The sequence below is a fragment of the Rana temporaria genome, chromosome 9 (genome assembly GCF_905171775.1).
Source record: "Rana temporaria chromosome 9, aRanTem1.1, whole genome shotgun sequence".
NCBI lineage: Eukaryota > Metazoa > Chordata > Amphibia > Anura > Ranidae > Rana > Rana temporaria.
Window position 1 is genome coordinate 133,460,002 of NC_053497.1, and position 26,139 is coordinate 133,486,140.

Consider the following 26,139-nt stretch of genomic DNA (forward strand, 5'->3'; position numbering starts at 1 on the left):
GTTTTAGTAGACATTATATTTATTTACATTATACATACACTTAACCATAAAGTAAAACTCATAAGTTTTCCATGTGGTCATTAGATACATATATTCAATACACATGCAGACTACACATACACATTTTAAATATATATGTCGGTAAGTTTTTTGGCTTTCCCCTAAACTGGCTTTATAGTGTATGTGTTTGTGTGATGGGATAATTGGTTTGTGAGACCCTTTAGGTGATAGTATTTGAATCAAACGGTTCTATGTATATGTAACTGTTATATCAAAATAACACGATCGCTATATAATACTGAAAATAAATAAAATAGAGAAATTATATTTCTATAAAGAGTTCTTAAAGGGTTTTTTATACTTTCAAGCATAATTTGCCCACTCTAATTGTGAGCTTCTGTCATTGGATTCTTCCCTGATACCTTTTTATTTTGGACTATTAAAAAAAAAAAGAGCATCTGATTTATTAATAAATGGTTCTAGCAATCAAACATATATTCTCTAACAATTTCTCTATTTCCAATAGGCATACTCATACATTTTAATTGTATTAGAGGAGAAGTACAGTCAAAGCTTGTTTGGCTGTACTTTTCCTGTGGTTCACAGGAATGCAGCTCGCTTTGTAAAACTACTGTTTTACAGCAGATAGCGAGCTGAAGCTCGGTGTCGGCTGACGTCACAGATCCGGCCCATGCTAGGGAAAGATCAGGACCATATGGTTGGGATCCTCCCAGGAACCTGGACAGACACCTGGCTCAGCCTCTCAGCGAGCTCTTAGAACAGAAAACAGTGACAGTCACCAGCTCATGGAGCACTGAGAACTGAGTCATCAGCGGTCTTTGATTGCTCAGTTTTCAGTCTTACAGCCAGCGGGGGATAGTAGGCAAGTATGATTTAAAATTTCTCTTTTAATGACCAACTCAACTCTTGTGAGATTTTTAAAACACCTATCTTAAAGGAGGAACATTGAATAAAAGTTCCCACCAAGAACTACATATTGTACCGCTATTTATGTCATCCAAAGATGAAAATACACTGGGATATCATTTCATGAACCTACCCACCATTATCGACCTCATTAAAAATGCTGTCCTCTCTGCTTCTGCCATTACCATTGTTTTCTGATTTAACAAGAATGTAAAGGTTCCAAAAACATTTACTGGTGATTTTAAGTAAGAAATTGAGAGGTTGAGCTGTGAAAAAACTTGCCAGATTTAGAAAATGTGTTAATGGTGGAAGCAGATATGACAGTTTGGGCATCGTGATATCACAGGATATCCAGTAACCCTCGAAACCAAGACCCAACAAAATGCATTTTTAGTGACACATCTGATATGACTGAAATAAATTGAATCTATAACAATTATAAATTTAATTAGGGAACACCATATCATTACCTGTCTTCCTTGGTCCCTGAAAAATTCCCCCGTGTTTTCAATCACCTGCTCATCAGACAAAACGCTGTAAGGTTGTTCTTTACACAGGGTAAACATCTCCCATAGTGTGACCCCAAATGCCCAGACATCACTGGAGGTTGTGAACTTTCCCTAATGAGAAAAGGAACAATCAGCATGAAGGTGGGGTCAAAGTCCATCAAAGAGAAATTATGTATTAAGACCTAGGATAGAAAAGAAAATAATGACGTACTAGGAGAATACTTTCCCAAGCCATCCAACGAATCGGGAGCACCGCTCGGCCCTGGATGCGATAATAATCCCCACTGTATAGGTTCCGACTCATCCCAAAGTCTGCTATCTTAAGTGTGTGGTTGTTACCCACCAGGCAGTTCCGTGTGGCCAGGTCTCTGTGTACAAAGTTCAGGGAGGCCAGATACTTCATTCCAGACGCAATCTGTGTGGCCATGTATAAAAGGTTGTGGAAGCTGCAAGATGACAACAAAGAGGCTATAATATCACTAATTTCGATAGTGTGCAAAAAATGCAATGTTGCAATCCTAATACCATGTTGTTTTACAATGGTTGACCATTGATTTTAGACTTAGTCTGTGGCAAACTTAATAAAATGGAAGGACCTAATGGCTCCGGATGTTAACATTTTTTTACGATTTTCACAGACACTCAATCTACTGTAAGTACCAAAAAACTCTCCATTGAATTGCATGAATATCAATGGGTTTTTATAAATGAGCGGGAGTGGTTAAAAACACAGTAGCCAGCTTTAATGTCTGACAAACTGCGTTAGGGGTAAGCGTGAGAGGGAAGAATAGTGCCCCATCATTAGTGTCAGTGGGAAACATTGTGCTCTTTCTTGGTGTCAGTGGGAGGAATAGTGCTCCATAATTGTAATCAGGGGAAGGAAAAGTGCCCCATCATTGGTGTCAGTGGGAAGAATAGTGCCATGCCATTGATGTCAGAGTGAGGAATAGTGCCCTGTTGTTGTGTCAGTGGAGGGAAGGGCCAGATAAAGGCAGGCAAAGGGCCACATCCAGTCCCTGGGTTGCAGTTTGGAGAACACTGCCCTAAACTAATACCAGTTTAATATTTTTCTTTGCTTAGCTTTCAGACATACAAAGGAAAAAACTATTCATTCCAAAAAAATACAAGGATGAGCAACAACAAAGTGGGGTTAGGCCACCTACCTGACAGATGGTATATTGTTAGCAGTGGTGAACTGGCTGCGGATCTCACGTTGGGAGAGAAATTGGTTGAGATCTCCGTTCTCCATATACTCAGTTATCATACATAAGGGGTCATCCCGGACGCAGACACCAAGCAAGCGAATGATGTTTGGATGCTTCAACCTAGAGATGATCTTTATTTCTTTTAGAAAGTCATTTCTGGAGATTTGGAGATAAAAGGGGTGTTATTAAAGTAAACACGTCTCAGATGGTCTTTGAACTGATAGTTTTTTTAAACATTCCATGCAATGCAGCCCACCTCATAAACCCTGCAAGCATTGTGTGTGAAACAAGCAATGTTTTTCTGTGGCCTCAGAATGTACTGCAACCCTAAAATAATAATACCAGTAAAAATAAATCTATCAGCCACTAGGTGGGAACTCTCTCAGGGCCAAAGAAATACACCTTTATGATGATTTCCACGGCTTTAATTAGCTTTTCATCGCTGCATTGCTTAACATCAAATCTTGAGAACTACAGAGGATAGTGTCTGGAACCAGAGGCCTGTAGCCAGCATTTCGGCATCCTTCAAACCTAAAGCAGGCTACTTGACTAAAGGAATTATCAACCTCGGTCCTTACCAATAACATTAAAGACACAGACTGCGTGACATGCGTTTTATATGGCCACAGCAGCCAAATTTTATTAACCAAATAATAAAACAACAACAAGAGGTCTTTGGGTGTCTTTAAAGCGGAGGTTCACCCAAAAATCAACTTTCTGCCATTAGATCCAGCATACTGCTGACATCTGCAGTACTTATCGTTTTATCAGCCGTTGTAATCCGGCTCCGAGCGGGGATTCCTTCCAGGTATAGGCGTTCCTAAGCCAAGCGGAGTTGATTGACGGGCTGCTAAAGCACGTCATGCCTTCCGAAAATACCCGAAATCACACTCGAGTGTTTACGGTGCCTGCGCAGTCAGCTCTACACGGCAGGCGCAGGCGCCGTAAACACTCGAGTGTCACTTTGGGTATTTTCGGAAGGCGTGACACGGTTTAGCAGCCCGTCAATCAAATCCGCTTGGCTTAGGAACGCCTATTCCCCGCAGAAATCCCCGCTCGGAGACGGATAACAACGGCTGATAAAACGATAAGTACAAAAAAAAACAGCATACTGCAGATGTCAGCAGTATGCTGGATCTAATGGCAGAAAGTTGATTTTTGGGTGAACCTCCGCTTTAAGGCCAAATTTATAACTGGAACGGTCTATGTCCTCAGCCATGCCCCAACCGGCTCAAAGACGCTCCGACATCACACATACTTCCATATTCCCTTCCCCCAGGGGACCTAGCTCCTGGGAGAACCACCGCTAACCAAGTGGAAGCACCATACCTTAGATGGGCCCCACTAATCCTGTAACCATGTAATTCGTCACTGACCCCCCAAAGACTCCTTGAACCGCCGACTGCTATGACAAATTCGAGCAATATCCACCAGTCAGTAAAATATGCACATATACAAAATATTTTTTTATTTTCAACTCTATTTTCACTCAACTCTAAAAACCCCAAATACATCCCCCCCAACTGTGCAATGTGATAACTCTTAACACCAGGGTGGAATGAAATGATGAAGAATTCGTCCCTACGCAAGACCCTCACCACTGGAACCTGCCCCCTTCTAACTTCTGCCTCCAATCAGGTAAGCTCTACTCCCCTGCCCCCTCCACTGACCTAGCTGACCAGTCCCTGACCCTGTTCCTCTCCTAGTCATGCAGCCCCTCCATCCATTTTCTCCTACGGGTCTCACTTTCTAACTAGCTAGTTTGAGATAATAGTTTGTTATTTCCCATAGACCATGTACTGTATGTAAACCACATGCATATAACCGTACTCCACTAAAAACTGCTATGTTTTACTATCTCATCAAAGATCCATTCAAATTTTTTACACAAATGGAGCAGTCCCTTTACTATACCGACTTTGTATTAACGTAGAGACATTAGCAAATCTTCTACCTTGCAGTTTTGGTAACGTCGGCTCTCAGCATCTTCACGGCCACCAGAACCGGCTGATTACTGCACTCACTTGAGGACATTTCCACAAAGTCTTGCAGCCCCTCCACCTCACACAAGTGGACCTTTAATAGGAAAGAACAATAACAAAGACAGTATTACTGGAACAATTTTATTAAAACAATTCAAAAAAATTATATGGAGTGACCCATGTCAACCAATCAGAAATCAACATTCTGCAGCTAACAGTGGGTGTCCTAATGGGCGCACCTTACTAATTTTCTCTGATTTGTCTATTTTTTTCAAAATGTAGTATGTAATAATATTTGTGCTGTACATGGTTAGTTAGCTGACATGTCTTTCCTATGAATTAATTGAACAGTGACATCTGCAAGATAAAACGAGTACTGCAGGCAATTAAATTTAAAGCAAGGATGGAATAAAAATAAGGGAGAAACTAGTGACAACTGTCTAATTCCTGCAGTGTCTTTGGGACAGGAAGTGTAGAGGAATCTTATGATGGAACACAGACAAAACAAACAGATGTCATCTTTACCATTCCCTACTCTATCCAAAACTGAAAAAAGTGTTTGCTTTACATACATTATAAAGTCCAACTGAAGGCTTAAAGCGGAGGTTCACCCTCCAAATCAACTTTCCAGCATCCTTAACCTCCACCCAATGTAAGCATCATAGCGTTGTAAATTTTTTTTTTCAATGGTCCCTTACCTGTACTTTGATGTGCTTCCGGGTTTCCATCCCATCGGGGAGTGGGCGTTTCTCTACTTTGCCCCGACGGCGCTGTGCATTGTGGGCGCTGTTTGCTTGGTTCCGTTGCAGTGACGTGTGGGCCAATCATAGCACATCAACTGATCTCTCTGCGCGTGTAGTCTCGCGCTAGGTGTGCTGTCACGTGACGCGGGAAGCGGGTCACATGACCCGCAAAGCGCGTCATGTGATGAGGGCGGATACTGTGCTGGTAAAGGAGGACTAGTGTTACATCACAGCGGGGCGTGTCCTTTTCAGGACGCCGCCGGCCGTTGTGATGGCAACTGTGCAGTGTTGACGGCGCGACTCGCCGTCAACACTTCGCATGCGCGGGATTACGCGGTGAATGCTGGGAGATCAGCATTCACTGCATCCCGGAAGAAATACAGGAGGGCTTCAAGGTGCCCTCAATGAACATGGCAATGTCCATCACAAGTTTTTATAAAATATCCTTTACTGCCAAAGCGCGATCGTGGCGGCTGCAAGATCGGCAATAGTAAGTAAAGAACTGTGTATTTGAACAGCAGCAGAGTAGTCTTAAAAAAAAAAAACGTTTCCCAGCAGAACCTCCGCTTTAAAGTAGTTGTAAGCTTGTTTTTATAACTTTTACCTACAGGTAAGCCTATAATAAGGCTTACCTGTAGGTATAAAGAATATCTCTTAAACCTGTACGGTTTAGGAGATATTCCCCTCGCAATTCGCCGCTGATTGCAGCGGCGCATGCGCAGCGGGGATCCTCGGCTAAAGGACCGGCAGCCACCGGACCTTGCCGAATTGAAGTTTCCCGCACGCATTGCGCGGGAGTGACGTCATCGCCGCTCCAGCAAATCACAGCGCTGGAGTGGCGATACCCGGAAGACACTCCGAGTCAAGATGATATCTCGCTCGGCGTGGACCAGGTAAGTTCCCTACACCTCGTTTTGAGGTAAGTATTTCATAATGAGCTAATATGCAGTGCATACTAGCTCATTATGGCTTTTGCTTTTCAGGTGAACCGCATTAACATGTATGTCTTTAGTCTTATGTACATATGGCAAATAACATGTAAATGATCCTGTCAACTCAGAATCTCTCTATAGGGATTCCAATAATACACAACATGTTAATGGCATAGATAGAAAGCATATGGTGACATATGGGTGCTGTATCCCTTTAGGGCATGCAGTAGGTAATTTATTGGTTACCTCTTTCCCTCTGAACATATGCATCCAGACAGAGGGAGAAGGTAAAAAGGAGATGAAAATGAGCACCCTGTCCCTTCATAGTTTCCCTTCTTCTGGACGTCAATAAAGTTCATTGTAATTGCCCCCTTTTGAATAATAATGAACAGAGGAGGGAGGGATTAAAAGCGCACCACCTAATATAAATATCCTCATAGGCTGGGCCAGTGGTTTTCAAGATGGGAGGGTATAAATTCTAGGAAATGGTTGCCATTTGTGTTTGTTTGACACATTATGGTGTGCACTACATCTTTTTGGTCTTGCATTTTGCACTTTATTAATTTGTTACTCCAGATTTAGCCAATGTAGTGACAAACATGAAATTGTGGGATGCATTTGTGTATATAAAAATAATATTGTTTGCTCATTCAGGAAGGATTGGTATTATAATACAAAGGTAACCAATGCATCGAGGGTCCCCCGATATCCTCTACTTTCTCCTTTCCCTTCCCTAGATGTAAAAGATTCAGGATAAGATAAACACCTGTTTTATATGACTTTTTCTGTCTCTTGCTTCAGTGGTTTTGTAACCTTGAACAGGCATGCATATGCTTGGATCAGCATGACAGCTAAGGAGCTAGTATTTTTAAAAGAAGATGCAGCTACATACTTTCCTGCTACTGAATTGTTTGAAACTGTGGGATGTCCTAATGCATGGGGGAGTAATGGCAAAATCATTAATTTCTAAAATTTAAAAATTGACCTTTTCTTAGGAAGACTTGACTGTTCAACGTACCTCTCCGAACTGACCCTCGCCAAGTTTTTCTTTCATCCGCAACTGGTCGCGTGGGAATTCACCTACACTGATATCCTTCTTAGTGAGTGAGTCCACAGTGAGGGCAGGCACAGCGTACATGTTGTTTCCGGTCACCCCTTGAAGATTGACAATATCTGTTTCTGCATAGTGTGGAACACTGTTCTGAAATCCCTGGTGTGGGGTGGACTTGGTCAGATCTGGCTCAGCGTAGTCTCCACTGCAAGCTGGGAACACATTTAAGATTTTAAAACAAATATACATGAATGCCTTTGTGCCTTGAGGGTGCAATGATTTTGGTCAGAAGGTTTTAGATATTCATAGTAAAAAGAAAATAGTTGTTGGATAACATAATGAGCCCGGGCTGCAAAAGTTTTATGACAAAGCAGATTTTAGGCAATGCTGCCCTGCAGTGGCGGCAGGTCCATAGGGGGCGCAGGGGCCCCCACCCCATTCATCCACCCCTCCCATCCATCCCACCCCATTCATCCACCCATCCCATCCATCCCACCCCATTCATCCACCCACCCCATCCATCCCACCCCATTCATCCACCCATCCCATCCATCCCACCCCATTCATCCACCCATCCCATCCATCCCACCCCATTCATCCACCCATCCCATCCATCCCACCCCATTCATCCACCCATCCCATTCATCTCACCCCATTCATCCACCCATCCATCCCACCCCATTCATCCACCCACCACACCCCATTCATCCACCCATCCCATCCATCCATCCCATCCATTCCACCCACCCCACCCCATTCATCCACCCATCCCATCCATCCCACCCCATGCATCCACCCATCCCATCCATCCCACCCGATTCATCCACCCACCCATCCATCCCACCCCATCCCATTCATCCACCCATCCCATCCATTCCACTCACCCCACCCCATTCATCCACCCACCACACCCTATTCATCCACCCATCCCATCCATCCATCCCATCCATTCCACCCACCCCACCCCATTCATCCACCCATCCCATCCATCCCACCCCATGCATCCACCCATCCCATCCATCCCACCCCATTCATCCACCCATCCATCCCACCCCATTCACCCACCCTTCCCACCCACCCCACCCCATTCATCCACCCATCCATTCCCATCCATCCATCCCATCCATTCCACTCACCCCACCCCATTTATCCACCCATCCTATCTATCCCACCCCATTCATCCACCCACCCCATTCATCCACCCATCCCATCCATCCCACCCCATTCATCCATCCATTCCCCTCACCCCACCCCATTCATCCACCCACCCTATCCATCCACCCATCCCATCCCATCCATCCACCCATCCATCCACCTATCCATCCATCTCATCATCCACCCACCCATTCTCCCACCCATCTATCCACTCCCCTACCTGTCCATCCATCCCTGCACACCCCTTCCTGCTGGTTGTGTATATCGTGGCTATCCCTCCTCTTTCCTATATGAAAGCAGTTTATTTCTTGGTATTGTCCTAAAGATGACCATACTCTGTCCAATCCCCTTTTCCATCAGACCATACACAATACAGTCTGTGCAATTTCCTATAGATCTGCCAACTGCTATGTAGTGCAAGAGCCTGCCTTGGGGGGGGGGGGGGGGAGAGCAAGTGAAGGGGGCCAGTTCTGTTTTGCGCCCCCCCTAAAATTTTGACCACCAGCCGCCACTGCTGCCCTGTCAGTTGGGATACTATGATTTCACATCTTAGTGGGCAAAGTTGCTGAAAGAAGCCTTAAACGACTCACTTAGGCATCAGTGCCAGCCAGGGCTCTTACCTGAATCCTCCGCACTCTGTGACAGTTCAGGAAGCTTGCGTAGTGGTTTGGTGGGTTGCTGGTAGTCGAGATCCAGAGGGAATATCCTTTCATATGTTGGGTTGGACTGATGGATTTGAGTCTGGTTGTTGCTGCCAATAGTGTAGCTGTAGAAGGAAAGGCGAACAGTGGCATCTTCTTCCAGAATCCGGCGTGGAGCCTATAAAGTCAAAGAGTATCAGTTCTCCAGATACAGAAGGGCACTTCCAACCTATATTGAAATGTGCATGTTCATTTGAGTAACTTTTTATTGCCAATTAGTTTCTCAAAAACCTAGAAGATAAATAAACTTTTAAAGTAAAACTGTAACTTCTTTCAAAGTTTTTTGTTTAGCAATAATATTTGTAGGCAAGTATTGGTCTACGCAGGTATGGAGGAGAGCTGATCACGGATGTAAACAGAAGCCGGTTATCGGCACTCCTTTCCTCACGCTAACAGCATAAGGAAGGGAGAAGTGGCCCGATAACTGGCTCCTGTAAAAGGGACATGTACACTGCTAATCAGGACTATCAGTGTAGTCCCAAGAGTGCCCACCAGTGCTGCCAATCAGTGCCTCCTCATTAGTGTTACCTATCAGTGCCCATCAAATCCTATTAGTGCCCATCAGTGCAGCCTATCAGTACCCATCAGTGCAGCCTAGTCAGCACACATCAGTGAAGGAGAAAAATTGCCTATTTTCAAAAATTTTATTTTTTTGCCCAATGCTTTTTATTGCATGCTAAAAGGTAGTTGTGACAAACTCCTTTGTGTGGTTGCAAGAAGCATTACTAAACCTAGAGAGTCAGAAGTGTTCTGAAGGTTGGAGTAGGCACAGAGGGCCAGATTCTCGTACCTTTGCGGCGGCGCAACGTAACCCGTTTATGTTACACTGCCGCAAGTTTTCAGTGTAAGTGCCTGATCCACAAAGCACTTACCTGTAAACTTGCGGCAGTGTATCGTAAACACGTCCCGCGCAAGCCCGCCCAATTCAAATGGGGCGTGTACCATTTAAATTAGGCGCGCTCCCGCGCCGGACGTACTGCGCATGCTCAGTTTGGAAATTCCAGCCGTGCTTTGCGCGATGTGACGCCTTTTTTTAGAACGGCGACGTGCGTAGCGTCCATTCGTATTCCCGGACGTCTTACGCCAAAACAAAAAAAAAATTAAATTCGACTCGGGAACGACGGCCATACTTTAACATAGCTCGACTAAAGTTAAGCCATGTTAAAGCAGGTGTAAATTTGCAACGAGAAAAAATTACTAGCGACGACGTAACGAACGCGAAAACCGTCGTGGATCGCCGTAAATGCTCATTAGCATACCCAACGCAGGAAAACGACGCAAACTCCACCCAGCGGCGGCCGAGGTACTGCATCCTAAGATCCGACGGTGTAAGTCAATTACACCTGTTGGATCTTAGGGCTATCTATGCGGAACTGATTCTATGAATCAGCCGCATAGATACTCTGAGAGATACGACGGCTACATCTGCTTAAAATTACTAAAAACAATTTACTAATTATGTGACATTCATTAAATTGTGTGGCACATTTATCAACAGTTTAATAAACTGAAGACTGTGATTTTTGTTTACCTTTTCCAGACGCTTCTGTATGTATTGCTTCCACAGGATCAAAACTATTATAACAACAAGCAGAAGAATTATGGCCACCAAACAGCCTATCAGAACAGATGTTTTAGGCTCATCGTTTCTGGCCACTGGTCGGCTGATGGTGAACGGGAAAGTGGTTTCTGGGAAACAGAACAAAGAGACAAAGGGAAGTATTAATGAGATACGTAAGGATGTGGGCAGTGGAGCTCAAATTCATTATCATGGTTTATACAACAAACATAAACAAATGCAATCGGTAAGAAGGGCTACATACAGTGCTTTGAAAAAGTATGCATACTCCTTGAAATTTTCCACATTTTGTCATGTTACAACCAAACGCTTAAATGTATTTTATTGGGATTTTATATGATAGACCAACACAAAGCCCCCTTTACTCTGATAACCCTAACTAAAAATCTAGGGCCAAATTCCCAAAAACGTAGCCTAACTTAAATTTCAGCAGTTAAGTTACACTGACTTAAAATCTCTACCTAAGTGCCCGATCTTCAAAGCACTTACCTAGAAATTTCAGGCCGTGTAACTTAAGTGCCGCCGTCGTAAGGCGGTCCTCCTCTCCTGGGGGCGTTTAAAATTTAAATGAGGCGCGCTCCCGCGCCGGCCGTACTGCGCATGCGTGTGACGTCATTTTCCCGACGTGCAGCGCGCGAACGTAATTAACGCCGGGCGGCTTTGAGAATTTCGACGGGACACTAAAGTTGCGACGGGTGAAAAAAAAAAGACGCGCCGTGAAAACAAATAATTATAAAAAAAAATGACAGCGTCGCTCAGCATGCATTCCTGAGAGGGAGAACTCCATGCCAATTTTCAAAGAAAAAACCGGCATGGGTTCCCCCCCCCAGGAGCATACCAGGCCCTTAGGTCTGGTATGGGTTGTAAGGAGACCCCCCCACGCCGAAAAATCGACGTAGGGGGTCCCCCTACAATCCATACCAGACCCGTATCCAAAGCACGCTACCCGGCCGGTCAGGAAGGGAGTGGGGACGAGCGAGCGCCCCCCCCCCTCCTGAGCCGTGCCAGGCCGCATGCCCTCAACATGGGGGGGTTGGGTGCTCTGGGGCAGGGGGGCGCACTGCGGGCCCCCCCACCCCAGAGCACCCTGTCCCCATGTTGATGAGGACAGGACCTCTTCCCGACAACCCTTGCCGTTGGTTGTCGGGGTCTGCGGGAGGGGGCTTATCGGAATCTGGGAGTCCCCTTTAATAAGGGGGCCCCCAGATACCGGCCCCCCACCCTAAGTGAATGGATATGGGGTACATCGTACCCCTATCCATTCACCTGGAGGCAAAAAGTAAAAGTTAGTAAACACACAACACAAGGGTTTTTAAAATAATTTATTATTCTGCTCCGGAGGCCCCCCCCTGTCTTCTTTATTAGCTCTATTACCAGGGGGGGCTTCTTCTTCCACTCTCCGGGGGTCTTCTTCCACTCTCCGGGGGGGGTTTCTTCTTCCGCTCTCCGGGGGGGGCTTCTCCGCTCTCCGGGGGTCTTCTTCCATCTTCTCCCCTCTTCCGCTGTTGACTCGGCGAGCCCCGGTTCTTCTCCAGCTGTCCGGTGCCTTCTTCTTCAGCGCTGGCTGCCTGCTATCTTTGTGTGTTAGCTCAATTAGTAACAGGCAGCCGGCGCGGTCTTCTGTGACGTCAGGGTCTTCTCTTCTGTTCTTCTCCCCTCTTCCGATGTTGCCTCGTCGCTTCTTGTCGCTGTAATGATGGAAGCGCGCCTTGCATCCCATTTATATAGGCATCACCGTCCCATCATGCTCCGGTAGGTACCCACGTGGTGGGTGCACGTGGGTAGGCACCCACCACGTGGGTACCTGCCGGAGCATGATGGGACGGTGATGCCTATATAAATGGGATGCAAGGCGCGCTTCCATCATTACAGCGACAAGAGGCGGCGAGGCAACATCGGAAGAGGGGAGAAGAAGAACCTGACGTCACAGAAGACCGCGCTGGCTGCCTGTTAGAAATTGAGCTAACACACACAGATAGCAGGCAGCCAGCGCTGAAGAAGAAGGCACCGGACAGCTGCAGAAGAACCGGGGTTCGCCGAGTCAACAGCGGAAGAGGGGAGAAGATGGAAGAAGACCCCCGGAGAGCGGAGAAGCCCCCCCCCGGAGAGCGGAAGAAGAAACCCCCCCCGGAGAGTGGAAGAAGACCCCCGGAGAGTGGAAGACCCCCGGAGAGTGGAAGAAGAAGCCCCCCCTGGTAATAGAGCTAATAAAGAAGACAGGGGGGGCATCTGGAGCAGAATAATAAATTATTTTAAAAACCCTTGTGTTGTGTGTTTACTAACTTTTACTTTTTGCCTCCAGGTGAATGGGTAGGGGTACGATGTACCCCATATCCATTCACTTAGGGTGGGGGGGCCGGTATCTGGGGGCCCCCTTATTTGAGGGGACTCCCAGATTCCGATAAGCCCCCGCCCGCAGACCCCGACAACCAACGGCAAGGGTTGTCGGGAAGAGGTCCTGTCCTCATCAACATGGGGACAGGGTGCTCTGGGGTGGGGGGGCCCGCAGTGCGCCCCCCTGCCCCAGAGCACCCAACCCCCCCATGTTGAGGGCATGCGGCCTGGCACGGCTCAGGAGGGGGGGGGGGGCTCGCTCGTCCCCACTCCCATTCCTGACCGGCCGGGTAGCGTGCTTTGGATACGGGTCTGGTATGGATTGTAGGGGGACCCCCTACGTCGATTTTTCGGCGTAGGGGGGGTCTCCTTACAACCCATACCAGACCTAAGGGCCTGGTATGCTCCTGGGGGGGGAACCCATGCCGGTTTTGAATTTAAAAATTGCCGTGGAGTTCTCCCTCGGGAATGCATATCAAATGCCGTCGCTGGAATGGGCCTTTACAATGTGTGACTAACTTTCCACATTATAAAACCAGCCCTAGTTTTGCGCAGGCAAATTCGGAACTTACGCAGAAATCACAATGATGAAATGCTTTGAAAATCTGCTTAAGTCCTCATTTGCATACGCAAAGCTGCATTTCAATGAGAAATGCCCCCAGTGGCGGATGCGGTACTGCATCCTAAAATCTGACCGTGTAAGTGTCTTACACATGTCAGATTTTCTGCCTAACTTTGGAAAAAGCCTTTTGAGAATCGTTTCCAAAGTTAGGCACAGACTGAACAGCAGTTAAGTCTGCGTATCTCTTTTGAGAATCAGGCCCCTAGTTCTAGTAGAACTAATTGCCTTCAGAAGTCACCTAATTAGTAAATAGAGTCCACCTGTGTGTAATTTAATCGCAGTATAAATAAAGCTGTTCTGTGAAGCCCTCAGATGGTTTGTTAGAGAACCTTTGTGAACAAACAGCATCATGAGGGCCAAGGAACACACCATACAGGTCAGGAATAAAGTTGTGGAGAAGTTTAAAGCAGGGTTAGGTTATAAAAAAAAATCACAAGCTTTGAACATCTCGAGGATGCACTGTTCAATCCATCATCCGAAAATGCAGAGTATGGCACAACTGCAAACCTACCAAGACATGGCCGTCCACCTAAACTGACAGGCCGGACAAGGAGAGCATTAATTAGAGAAACAGCCAAGAGGCCCATGGTAACTCTGGAGGAGCTGCAGAGATCCACAGCTCAGGTGGGAGAATCTGTCCACAGAACAACTATTAGTCGTGCACTCCACAAATCTGACCTTTATGAAGGAGTGGCAAGAAGAAGCCATTGTTGAAAGCAGGGGTCAAGTCCTGGGGAAAAAAGTGTGGGAACTCCCACCCAAGATCCACTCCCCCAAAAAACTAAATAAAATGATACGCTCATATGCATAATTACTAAACCGCATGTTCTTTCTAAATCCCGCGATAACCTCCGCAATGTCTCCTGGGAACAATGACAAAAGCTCCCAGGAGACATTGCGGCATCGAGGAAGTGACGGAATACCCGCACACTACCCGATGAATCCATATACAGGAAGCGGCCAGTACCATAAAGGATTACTAAGGTTCGCCTGCCCCTGACAGTGACTCGAGCTGGGCATCGCCGCTTAGTGAAGGATTGGCACGGGCAGTTTGGCTGCTCTCAGCTGCTCTAGTCCTGCAAAGGAAACTGCGTTCCTGCTGTGAAAAAAGTGCAGGAACTCCGTTCCCACGCGTTCCCGCAGGACTTGAGCCCTGGTTGAAAGCCATAAAAAGTCCTGTTTGCAGTTTGTGAGGAGCCAACACAGGACACAGCAAACATGTGGAAGAATGTACTCTTGTGAGATAAGACCAAAATTTAAGTTTTTGGCCTAAAAGCAAAACACTTTCTTTTTTTTTTTAGGGTGGGGGAATGTTAGAAGTAAGATCATGTATCTGGATATAATGTATGTATAAATGTATAACTTGTATTGTTATGAAAAAAATAAAAAAAGTACTGAATCAAAAAAATATAAGCAAAACGCTATGGGCCAGATTAATGAAGACTTACGACGAGCGTATCAGTAGATACGGCGTCGTAAGTCTGAATCCCCGCCGTCGTATATTTAAGCGTATTATCAAACTGAGATACGCTTAAATGTTGCTAAGATACGACCGGCGTAAGTCTCCTATGCCGTCGTATCTTAGCTGCATATTTACGCTGCCTGCTAGGGGCGTGTACGCTGATTTACGCCTAGAATATGTAAATCAGCTAGATACGCCTATTCACGAACATACGCCCGGCCGTCGCAGTAAAGATACGCCGTTTACGTAAGGCGTTTTCAGGCGTAAGGATAAACCACCAAAAAGATGGCGCAGCCAATGTTAAGTATGGATGTCGGAACCGCGTCAAATTTTTCACGTTTTACGTTGTTTGCGTAAGTCGTCCGTGAATGGAGCTGGGCGTAAGTTACGGTCACGTCGAAACCAATGAGTCTTTGCGACGTAATTTGGAGCATGCACATTGGGATACGTCCACGGACGGCGCATGCGCCGTTCGTTAGAAACGTCAAATACGCAGGGTCACGAGTATTTAACATAGAACACGCCCCCAACCAGCCTATTTTGAATTGCACGGGCTTACGCCGGCCCAGTTACACTACGCCGCCGTACGTTAGAGCGTAACTTCTTTGTGAATACAGGACCTGCCGCTCTAACTTACGGTGGCGTAGTGTATCTGAGATACGCTACGCCCGCCTATACATAGGCACATCTCTGTGAATCTAGCCCTATGTGTGGCGGAAAACTAACACTGCACATCACATGGAATACACTTTTCTTCAGTAGGGAACAGGGAAGCTGGTCAGAGGTGGGGCAGAGATTCAACTTCCAGCAGGATAACGACTCTAAACATACAGCCAGAGCTACAATTGAATAGTTTTCGATCAAGGCACATTCATGTGTTAGAATGACCCAGTCAAAGTTCAGAACTAAATCTAATTGAGAATCTGTGGCAAGACTTGAAAATTGCTGTTCACAGATGCTCTTCATTCAATCTGACAGAGCTTGAGCTATTTTACAAAGAAAAATGGGTAAAAATGTCACTCTCTAGATGTGCAAAGCTGGTAGAGACATCCCCAAAAAGACTTGCAATGAATTCAAATGCACACCACACTATTTTCAGATAGTTACCGTATTTATCGGCGTATAACACGCACAGGCGTATAACACTCACCCCAATTTTAAGAGGGGAGTTTAACAACTTAAGGACCGCCTCCTGCACATTTACGTCGGCAAAATGGCACGGCTGGGCACAGGCACGTACCTGTACGTCCCCTTTAAGTGCCTAGCCGTGGGTCGGGCGCGCGCCCCGGTCCAAAGCTCCGTGACCGCGGGACCCGTGGACCCGATCGCCGCCGGTGTCCCGCGATCGGTCACAGTAAACAATGCATTTTTATAGCAATTTTTGCTGTGAAAATTACAATGGTCCCAAAAATGTGTCACAATTGTCCGATGTGTCCGCCATAATGCCGCAGTCACGAAATAAAATCGCTGATCGCCGCCATTAGTAGTAAAAAAATAAATATTAATAAAAATGCCATAAAACTATCCCCTATTTTGTAAACGCTATAAATTTAGCGCAAACCAATCGTTAAACGCTTATTGCGATTTTTTTTTACCAAAAATGTGTACAAGAATACGTATCGGCCTAAACTGAGAAAAAAAAAAATTTATATCTTTTTTGGGGATATTTATTATAGCAAAAAGTAAAAAATATTGTTTTTTTTTTCAAAATTGTCGCTCTATTTTTGTTTATAGCGCAAAAAATAAAAACCGCAGAGGTGATCAAATACCACCAAAAGAAAGCTCTATTTGTGGGAAAAAAGGACGCCAATTTTGTTTGGGAGCCACATTGCACGACCGCGCAATTGTCAGTTAAAGCGACGCAGTGCCGAATCGCAAAAACTGGCCAGGTCCTTTACCTGCGTAATGGTCCGGGTCTTAAGTGGTTAAGGAAAAAAAAAATGCACAACCCTCTTTACAATACACAGCCCACCTCCCCAGTACACAGCCCCCCCCCATTCATTATACGCCCCCCCTCCCCATCCAGTACACACCCCCCATCCATTATACAGCCCCCCTCCCCAGTATACAGCTCCCGTCCATTATACATTCCCCCATGCAGTACACATCCCCCTATCCAGTACTCAGCCCCCCATCCATTTTACATCCCCCATGCAGTACACAGCCCCCCATCCATTATACGGCCCCCCATCCATTATACATCCCCCCACCCGTTATACAGCCATCCCTCCCCAGTATACAGCCCCCATTCATTATACATCCGTCCCATCCAGTACACAACCCCCCTGCACTCCCAGAAGACCCCAGTCTCCTGGGACAGTGCTGCCAGCCTTCTCTACAGTTAAGTAAAAAAAAAAAAAATCACTGTCATCCCCTTCCACACTGCTCCTCGTGTATCACTCCCATTACAAAATTAAGCTTCCATATACCTCAATAGCTCCGTTTTTTTTCACTGGCCTGGTCACATGACTGCTCTCCTCTAATCTTACACAGATGGTCATGTGACCGCTCTCCTCCTCCAATCAAAGCTACACTCAGAGGAGGAGGAGAGTAGCCAGAAAAAACTGAGCTATAGAGATATTTACAAGCTTCGTTTTACAATGACACTGACACACGGTGTAGAAGGGGCTGGCAAGTTACCTTTTTTTCTCAACTTTAGACTATGCAGGGAGCATTGTTTCAGGGCCATGGGGGGCGGACCGCCCGATCCCCGCCCCCTATTGGTAAAACATGATATCGGCGTATAATACGCAGGCACTGTTTACCCTGTTTTTAGAGAAAAAAAATTGCGTGTTATACGCCGATAAATACGGTATTTGTTAAAAAAATTGTAAACCATTTATAGTTTTCCTTCCACTTTACAATTATGTGTCACTTTGTGTTGGTCTGTCACATAAAATCCCAATAAAATACATTTACATTTTTGGTTGTAACATGACAAAATGTGGAAAATTTCAAGGGGTATGAATACTTTTTCAAGGTACTGTAGAACAATGTAATAGCTAATTGTCCAACTCCTTTATTGCTGTGTCCTTATTAGGGAGATTTTCCCTAATTTCCTGTGAGAACAAGAAATGATGGGGAATTCCTCCAATGGGGCCACAGACAAAAAGAAAAAACAGTTTTAGGAGATCAGGGAAAGTTAACTTCTAATGATGTGTTTTGCCTTTTTGTCCCAGTGACAATCACTCCTCTACCAGTTCTTGTCTTCGTGTCAAATGGGCAGGAAGTGAGAAAATATCTAGCTAATGGATTATAAAAAATAAAAAAAACTATTAGAACGTTTCCCCAATTAAACCAACATTTTTAAAGATGGATACAGTTACGTTTAAAAAAATAAAATAAAAATAAAATAGGTTTCAGTGGGAAATAGCAATTCAGAAGGGGGTAGATCAATGTATTGCTTAGAACAGGGCTCCACAAATCCCAGTCGCCAGGTCGCCATTGCGCCTAGAAATAGCCTCCTGGCGACTTGGCTTGGAAGGTGGGCAAAAAGTGAAGTCCCCAGCTCTTCCTTGTGTGAGCTGGCGCCATCTGGTGGTGGCCGTTGGTATTACAAGTTAAGCATTACAAGTTAAACAGCAATTCTAATGTAATTTTTCACTATTTTCACTGCCATCTTCTTTCCTCTAATTAGAACCCCCAAACATTATATATATTTTTTATCCTAAAACCCTAGAGAATAAAATGGCGATCGTTGCAATACTTTCTGTCACGCCGTATTTGCGCAGCGGTCTTACAAGTGCACTTTTTGGGGAAAAAATTACACTTTTTTTGATAAAAAAATAAGACAACAGTAAAGTTATCCCCATTTTTTTTAAATATTATGAAAGATGATGTTACGCCGAGTAAATTCATACCCAACATGTCACGCTTCAAAATTGCGTCCGCTCGTGGAATGCCGACAAACGTTTACACTTTAAAATCTTCATAGGCGACGTTTAAAAAAATCTACAGGTTGCATGTTATGAGTTAAAGAGGAGGTCTAGGGCTAGAATTATTGCTCTCGCTCTACCAATCGCAGCGATACCTCACATGTGTGGTTTGAACACCGTTTACATATGCGGGCGCTACTCACGTATGTGTTCGCTTCTGCGCACAAGCTCGCCGGGACGGGGTGTGTTTTCTGGCTCCTAACTTTTTTAGCTGGCTCCTAGATTCCAAGCAAATTTGTCAAACCCTGGCTTAAAAAATGTATTTATTAAGAGGTTTGTAGCCTATTTTGGTTCAAGGTTGCTTTAGACACCTGAGTGCTAAAGGTCATAGTTAAAAATGTGGTGGTGGCACGAGTTGAGGGTTGTCAATAGGCATTTTATTGTCAAAGGTAATTGTGTTGGTGACTTGGAAGGTATTAATTTTGCACTTCATTGAAAAAGGTCATAGCAAGGATACTATGGAAGATCAAAGGGAAATGATAATTAACGGAAAGAAAGAGCCAGGCTTTTAATTGTTGAAATCCTGTCATTTGATTGCTCAAGGCCTTTATTAAACTTGTGACAACTAGAGGTCAGAATTTGGAAAGTCTGGGACATTTTACTGGGGGAGGCCACAATTAGGCCTCGTACACACGGCTGAGGAACTCGACGTGCCAAACACATCGAGTTCCTCGGCGAGTTCAGCCCTGAAGCCGCCGAGGAGCTCGGCGGGCCGAGTTCTCCCATAGAACAACGAGAAAATAGAGAACATGTTCTCTATTTTCTCGACGAGTTCCTCGGCGGCTCCATCGGGCTGAAAGTGTACACACGACAGAGTTTCTCGGCAGAATCCGGCTCTGACCGAGTTTCTCGCTGAATTCTGCCGAGAAACTCTGTCATGTGTACGAGGCCTTAGGCATTTGAAAGGTAAAGAATGGTGAGCAAAATTTCGATTTTTTTATTGCCCTGAACATTGGCGAAAAATTGGGAGATATTAGTGGTTCAATGAGAAAGGTGAAATTAAAGTGCTTTTTGATGGGTTTATGAGTGCAATGGGCTCTAAATGGCCTCTGAGGGTTATGGAAGATCCATTTAACTATCAAGGACCTTTTCTTGTACCACAAATGCCCCTATTTTGCCTCACTATTTTATCTTTTTTTTGTTGTAAAAAGCTTAATTCAGCTCAACTGCAAAATTAGTTGACGCTTATCTTTAGTGAGGACCATAAAGTGTTTAACACTCACCCAAATTTCTCTCAGTAGCATTCAGGAATGGAGTTTCAGTGGTTGCTGCAGGGACAGTAGTAGGAGCCAGAGTGACACTAGTGGGCACTGCAATGTCCATATCTGTAAAACAGTAAGATGATCAATAAAATTGCAAGATGGGTTTCAATAATTGATTTAGGAATATCATTTTTTTTGCATTTTATCTAAATAAAAAATTTGAGATCTGACTCTGGAAAAATTGTAGGTGCAAATACACAATGGCTAGCAATGCGTTACCTGACTGGAAGGAGATCTCGCTGAACATCATCCACGTGTCGGCAAAGTAAAATCTACAGAGGATGAAGCTTCCCACTCGTTGCTGTAATGGGATTATGACAAACCGGGAACTTGGGTTCTTGTCATCCAGCACGGTCACCACCCCCACAGACTCTGGCTCCCAGTCAGATTGTTGACGTGATTTAAAGAGGCACTCAGCCTTCTGAAAAATCTTCACACCTTTACTGAACATGTTGTTACAGTGGACCTGTAAAAAATTATTTGTCATCATTCATTTTGGGCTTTGTGACTATGGGCCATTAAATGTAATCAACATTTTAATAATTAAATATTAAGGAGGGATGCTGATTTATATTACAATCCAGTGAGGAGAGTGAAAATACCTCATAATAGTCAACATAGGAGTGCGGACCTGGGAACCCAGAGCAGGCACAAAGATCTCACCAAAAGAGCCCTCAAGAAAGCAGATATTGTTGAGTAGTTCTCCAGTATACACCAAACACTAAAAATGTCATTTTGGATGGACTAACCCCTTTAAATTTAAACCAAGTTGCCTAATTTTTAATTCTGAAGGCCTTAATTATCAAAGATTTGGCTATATTGCTCTTAGAAACAGACATTTTCTTTCAGTTTCTGAATCTGAATTGAGAGAATAAAAACAACATGTTTGATTGCCTGCTGAGGGCAATACATTTCTAAACCAGATAGAATGAATAAACAAGGCAATTGATATAAATGTAGGTAGTTTGGATAGGTAGGTTGGGTGTTTACCTTCATAGAAGTAAAGTTTCTTGGCCTATCAAACTGGAACTCAACCTCTACATATCCATTTCGTGTACTTTCATTTTTCCAGCCAACGTAATCGTATCCTGGCCAAACACGATACTGGTGACTCTGCATGAAGTCATCTAACCCTAACACTCCATCCGTCAGCTGCCCCAAGCCGTCAAACAGCCGCCTGCATTTTTAAACAAATAATATATTAGAGGATGATTTTGGATAAAGATGTCATGCAAGAAGGTATATTTGTAATATTCAGTAGTAGGGTAATAGCATCAAACAATCAGCAGTGTGTATTGTATAGCCTTTGATAATGACCAATGGGATCTGATAAACAACACAAATATTGTAAATCAAGGAGGCCTGTCACTTTAAATTAATCCAAACTGATGGCTCATCTGTGGTCAACGCGGCACCTTATACCACACCTGGTGGTTTTGCCCAGCTCTCATCACATTCTACAGTGATTCTAATAAGTTAATTGACTCTGTCGCTTTACTTATTTCCTCATGCCTGGCCCTACTTGGAGTGGGATTACTAACATGCCTCAACCATTTCAAGCATTTATCACATATGTCATCATAGCAGCCCAACTGGCTGTAGTAAGAAGGTGAAAATCTATGAACCCACCACAACTCTAGAACATTATCCAAACCCTTAATGACCATTTCTTAACAGAGCATTCATTTGCTAAACCCCACCTACAACTCCCCAGATTATTGAGACACTGGGCCCTCTAGCTTAAAGATAGAAGAAATGTTTCCCTCAAGTGAAATACTTCATACCAGTGGTCTCTGGGAGCCCCCCTCATCCATACACATCTCATATGTGCAATCCCAGAAACTTTCTTCCATACCCCCAACATACCAAACTCTCTTTACTGATCCATCATCCTAACATTATGCCCCGTGCCAGTGCCGTCTTAATAGCATCATAGGCCCCTGGCAAAAAAATGCTCTGGGGCCCCTACAACAATGACAGTGCAGGTAAACAGACATCAAGTAGGTAGGAGGTAGACTGTCTCCCCTGTGTATCTATCACTCTCAGTGCCATCATTGGGCCCCCAATTTCGGGGCAGCATGGGCTCAAGGACCAGTTGCTTTGGGGAAAGTGCAGGGCCCCCCCATGCAGCTGGGGCCTCTGGGCAGTGCCCCGGTGTGCCCTCTCATTAAGACAGCCCTGCCCTGTACTTTGTTTACCTTGTTCCATTTATATGTCATACTGTATGCTAGATGTATCTTCACCTTTTAATTTTGGTTTTCTAGCAACTGGTCCTTTGCCCCATGGCTATCATGATATTATGAAGAAACATGGGGAACCGAGAGTTTAGAAATATCTCTACAAAATTCTTACTAAGAATATATTGTACGTTACTGTATTAGATACAAAAAACACGAAATAGCGGCAGCATTTTAATTGGACCAGGGCCATATATCCACTAAAAAGTCTGACTTGTCTCTTAACACATTAGTAGCATTAGTAAAAACTATCATCCCAATGATTCCATCACAGAAATTGAGGGGACTGTACTTCAAACAATACTGATTAATAAATCTGCTCAAGGAGGAAGAATTCTAAAGAAATACCTATAGTTGATGTAAATCAAACGCCAAAGAATGCGCTACAATATACAGTATCTGCAAGATAGTGTGGAAACATCACCCTGTGTCTAATGGCATGGTAGCAGGGTATCCCTTAATATATTAATAAACTGAGATATATAGCACCTGTGGGGCATGAGCTTTACATCCCAGTTATAGGTTTTTACCTCTTTATTTGACCCCACTGGGGGAAGTTTTGTCTTCTGTAGTCAACAAGGCAGAAAGTCACAGACAGAAAAAAAGAACATTCCCCACTGTTACAAAAAAGTTATTGGTCTGTGTCTCCCCATTGGTGAGGGAAAATATCCCCAACAGAGACACAGTAAACAATAAATTCCTTCTATTTTCCTTCTGCACTTTAACCAGAAGTTAAAAGTTTGATTGGAGTTGGGTTTTGAATCTCAGTTGTCAACAAGTTGGCGTACCTCTTCTCCAGGTATCCATCATAGGTGGAGTCATTTAAATATGCTATTGGATGTCCTGGAGCCATATAGGTCTCTCCTTCGGGAATACTGTAGGACTTCAGACCATCTGGAATGAAAGAAATTAATTTATATTAGAAATTCCAAATCCAAGCTTTCTGGGGAGATCCGCTTGTCACTGATTGAGCTATGCATTACGGGTACTTTCACTAATTGTGTTACAATTCATACAGCTGTGGCTAATGCACAGTGAGAAGACCTTTCTTGTGAGGGGCAAAGAGAACTTTCAATAATTTATGGCAAAGAATTATTCCAGCACGCTAGAAATTTACACTAGGAAACTGCTCCCACTGAGCTATTATGTTCTCCAAGCCATAGGAGCCGCCCCACAAACAGTGATTATTGCTAGCATTTATAGCCGCTGGCAATAGTCGCATGAAATGGACCCACTTGGGTACAATCAGCCTGCCCAAAAATGGTTTGGTCCCTGCTGAACTGTCTGAGGTTTGAACTGTCTATGGCCAGCTTTAGAGTACAGCAAAATAACTGTCTTTCCCCACACTTTACTAAAAGTGTTTGTAACCCTAAATTTTTTTTTTACTACTGCCTCTTTAAAGCAATGTAATATGTTTGTGAATATTGCCATTTTATTCAGCCCTGCCTGTGTTGTGCAATATCTGGTTGATCCTGCCTGTGTAACTTCTCCTGAGAGTAAACTGACCATGCTAGCATGGCCGTCAATCCTTGCTAAAGTTGTCAGTTTACATCTTGTGTCATGCCGCTGTTAATACAGGCACGCTGTGCCTATATCTTCAGTTTTCTGTGGAAAGCCATGCCCTCCACCCAACTCCCTTCTTTTCACTGCAATTGTAATGCCGCTGTTAATACAGGCATGCTGTGCCTATATCTTCCATTTTCTGTCGAAAGCCATGCCCTCCACCCTACTCCCTTTTTTTCACTGGGGAAAGGGGAAACTGACATTTTCCTGCAATGACGTCACACCCCGCTCTTTTGGCATGCCCACCAGCAGGTTTGTGGATTACTCAGTAAGCTAGAGCAATCACGTGACCAGCAATTTATCAAGGAGTAATACTATAGTCTTGTAGGTCAAGAGAAAAAAAAATTGATTTAGGACAGTGTAACATTTATCCTTGGAAATGTGTCTGTCATTAGTTGACTTTGCAGCCACTTTAACCATTGATTGCATCAACTCTACTACTAAAAGTCTTCCTGTATGGCACCATTTTTCTAATCCAGTTGTCCAGGTTTATAGATGCAGAATGGTGGTGCACATTAGCATAGCTGGGAATAATTGGTTTGTGTGATAAAACAGAAACCCTAAGGCAGGCCATACACATTGTGAAATTCTTTCCTGCAACCAGTAGTTGCAGAAAATAAATTTGCACAATTCCCCCAACAACACAGACAATGCTGACAGGGGAATCCCTTTTTCAGAGCAATTGTCTGCTTCCAACGGGAGTGGTTCCCATAAGGTAGAAGACAGAGATTATCGTTAGGAGCTATAGCAGCCCCTTTGCTATAATCGTAATGCCCTGTACACACGATCGGTTCGCCTAATGAAAACGGACCGATGGACCGCTTTCATCGGACGAACCGATCGTGTTTTCGGGCCCCATCAGTTTTTTTCCCATTGGTGAAAAAAAAATAGAACCTGTTTTAAAATTTTCGTATGGTTAAAAAACCGATAGAAAAAAACAATCGTCTGTGGGGAAATCCATCGGTAAAAAATCCATGCATGCTCAGAATCAAGTCGATGCATGCTCGGAAGCATTGAACTTCATTTTTCTCTGCACGTCGTTGTGTTTTACGTCACCGCGTTGAACACGTTAACTGATGGTGTGTAGGCAAGACTGATGAAAGTCAGCTTCATCGGATATCTGATGAAAAAAATCCATCGGTTTGTTTTCATCAGACGAACCGATCGTGTGTACAGGGCATTAAAAAATCCAGCAGGCTGGTTCAACTTGGTACATTCAGCCTGGCCATTAATGATTCGAATCTCGGCTGTTTCCTGCTGAAGGAGGAGTTCGAAGATTCGAACCGTGTATGGCTGGCCTAAAACATATTCCAATACTGGAAATTTGGGAAGAATAAACTGGGCGGGTATTAGCCAACTCAGAATAATTAGGACCTTATTGGAGAAAGTGTGTCTATTATAGGCAAGCAAAGATAACATCAAAGTTTTATACAAAAATACAAATTTTATTTAAATAAATTAAAAAATGATAATAAAATCAATTTTGCCCTGATACAGTGCTGATGACAGAATTGTTTAGTCGGAGATAGTGCTGGTCGCCAACATGTTTCACAATTAAGCGTCGTCAGGGCGCTGCATCCATCTATTTCTTCATCTAGTTATATACAAAACAAGGCATGTTACTAGTATATATTAACATTACAGGGTATGATACCATTTTACAATCTTAAATTCACTGGTAGTCTACTTAAGGTTTCATGCTCACCTAGTCTGTCGGATTTTTATATAGGGGCTGCATGAGGCGGCCTATGGATATCAAAGGCAACAACGATCATTCACATGAGGACATACAACTGATGGGAGCCAGACCCATCAGGTTGCTGTGGAGCTGCTGGACCTTATAAGCACCTATTGGGATATGTGGTTTCCAGTGTCTAGAAGTAATTTGTATAATAACAATTAATATAGTAATATAGATAGATTTACAATAAATTAATCTA

General features: G+C 44.2%; 1 protein-coding gene across 2 annotated transcripts in view; it reads right to left on the minus strand.

Annotated features, from left to right (window-relative positions):
• LOC120914093 (discoidin domain-containing receptor 2-like) overlaps positions 1 to 26,139 on the minus strand; it is a 197,087-nt gene that overhangs the window by 12,264 nt on the left and 158,684 nt on the right. For both annotated transcript variants that reach the window (XM_040324573.1, XM_040324572.1), the window contains 11 exons: positions 23,425 to 23,530; positions 21,390 to 21,576; positions 20,619 to 20,865; positions 20,361 to 20,462; positions 10,737 to 10,894; positions 9,125 to 9,323; positions 7,317 to 7,561; positions 4,596 to 4,717; positions 2,600 to 2,797; positions 1,648 to 1,882; positions 1,398 to 1,547 (listed from right to left, as the gene is read on the minus strand). In XM_040324573.1, the coding sequence (XP_040180507.1) occupies positions 1,398 to 1,547; positions 1,648 to 1,882; positions 2,600 to 2,797; positions 4,596 to 4,717; positions 7,317 to 7,561; positions 9,125 to 9,323; positions 10,737 to 10,894; positions 20,361 to 20,462; positions 20,619 to 20,865; positions 21,390 to 21,576; positions 23,425 to 23,530 (1,949 nt within the window). The remainder of the gene's footprint in view (positions 1 to 1,397; positions 1,548 to 1,647; positions 1,883 to 2,599; positions 2,798 to 4,595; positions 4,718 to 7,316; positions 7,562 to 9,124; positions 9,324 to 10,736; positions 10,895 to 20,360; positions 20,463 to 20,618; positions 20,866 to 21,389; positions 21,577 to 23,424; positions 23,531 to 26,139) is intronic.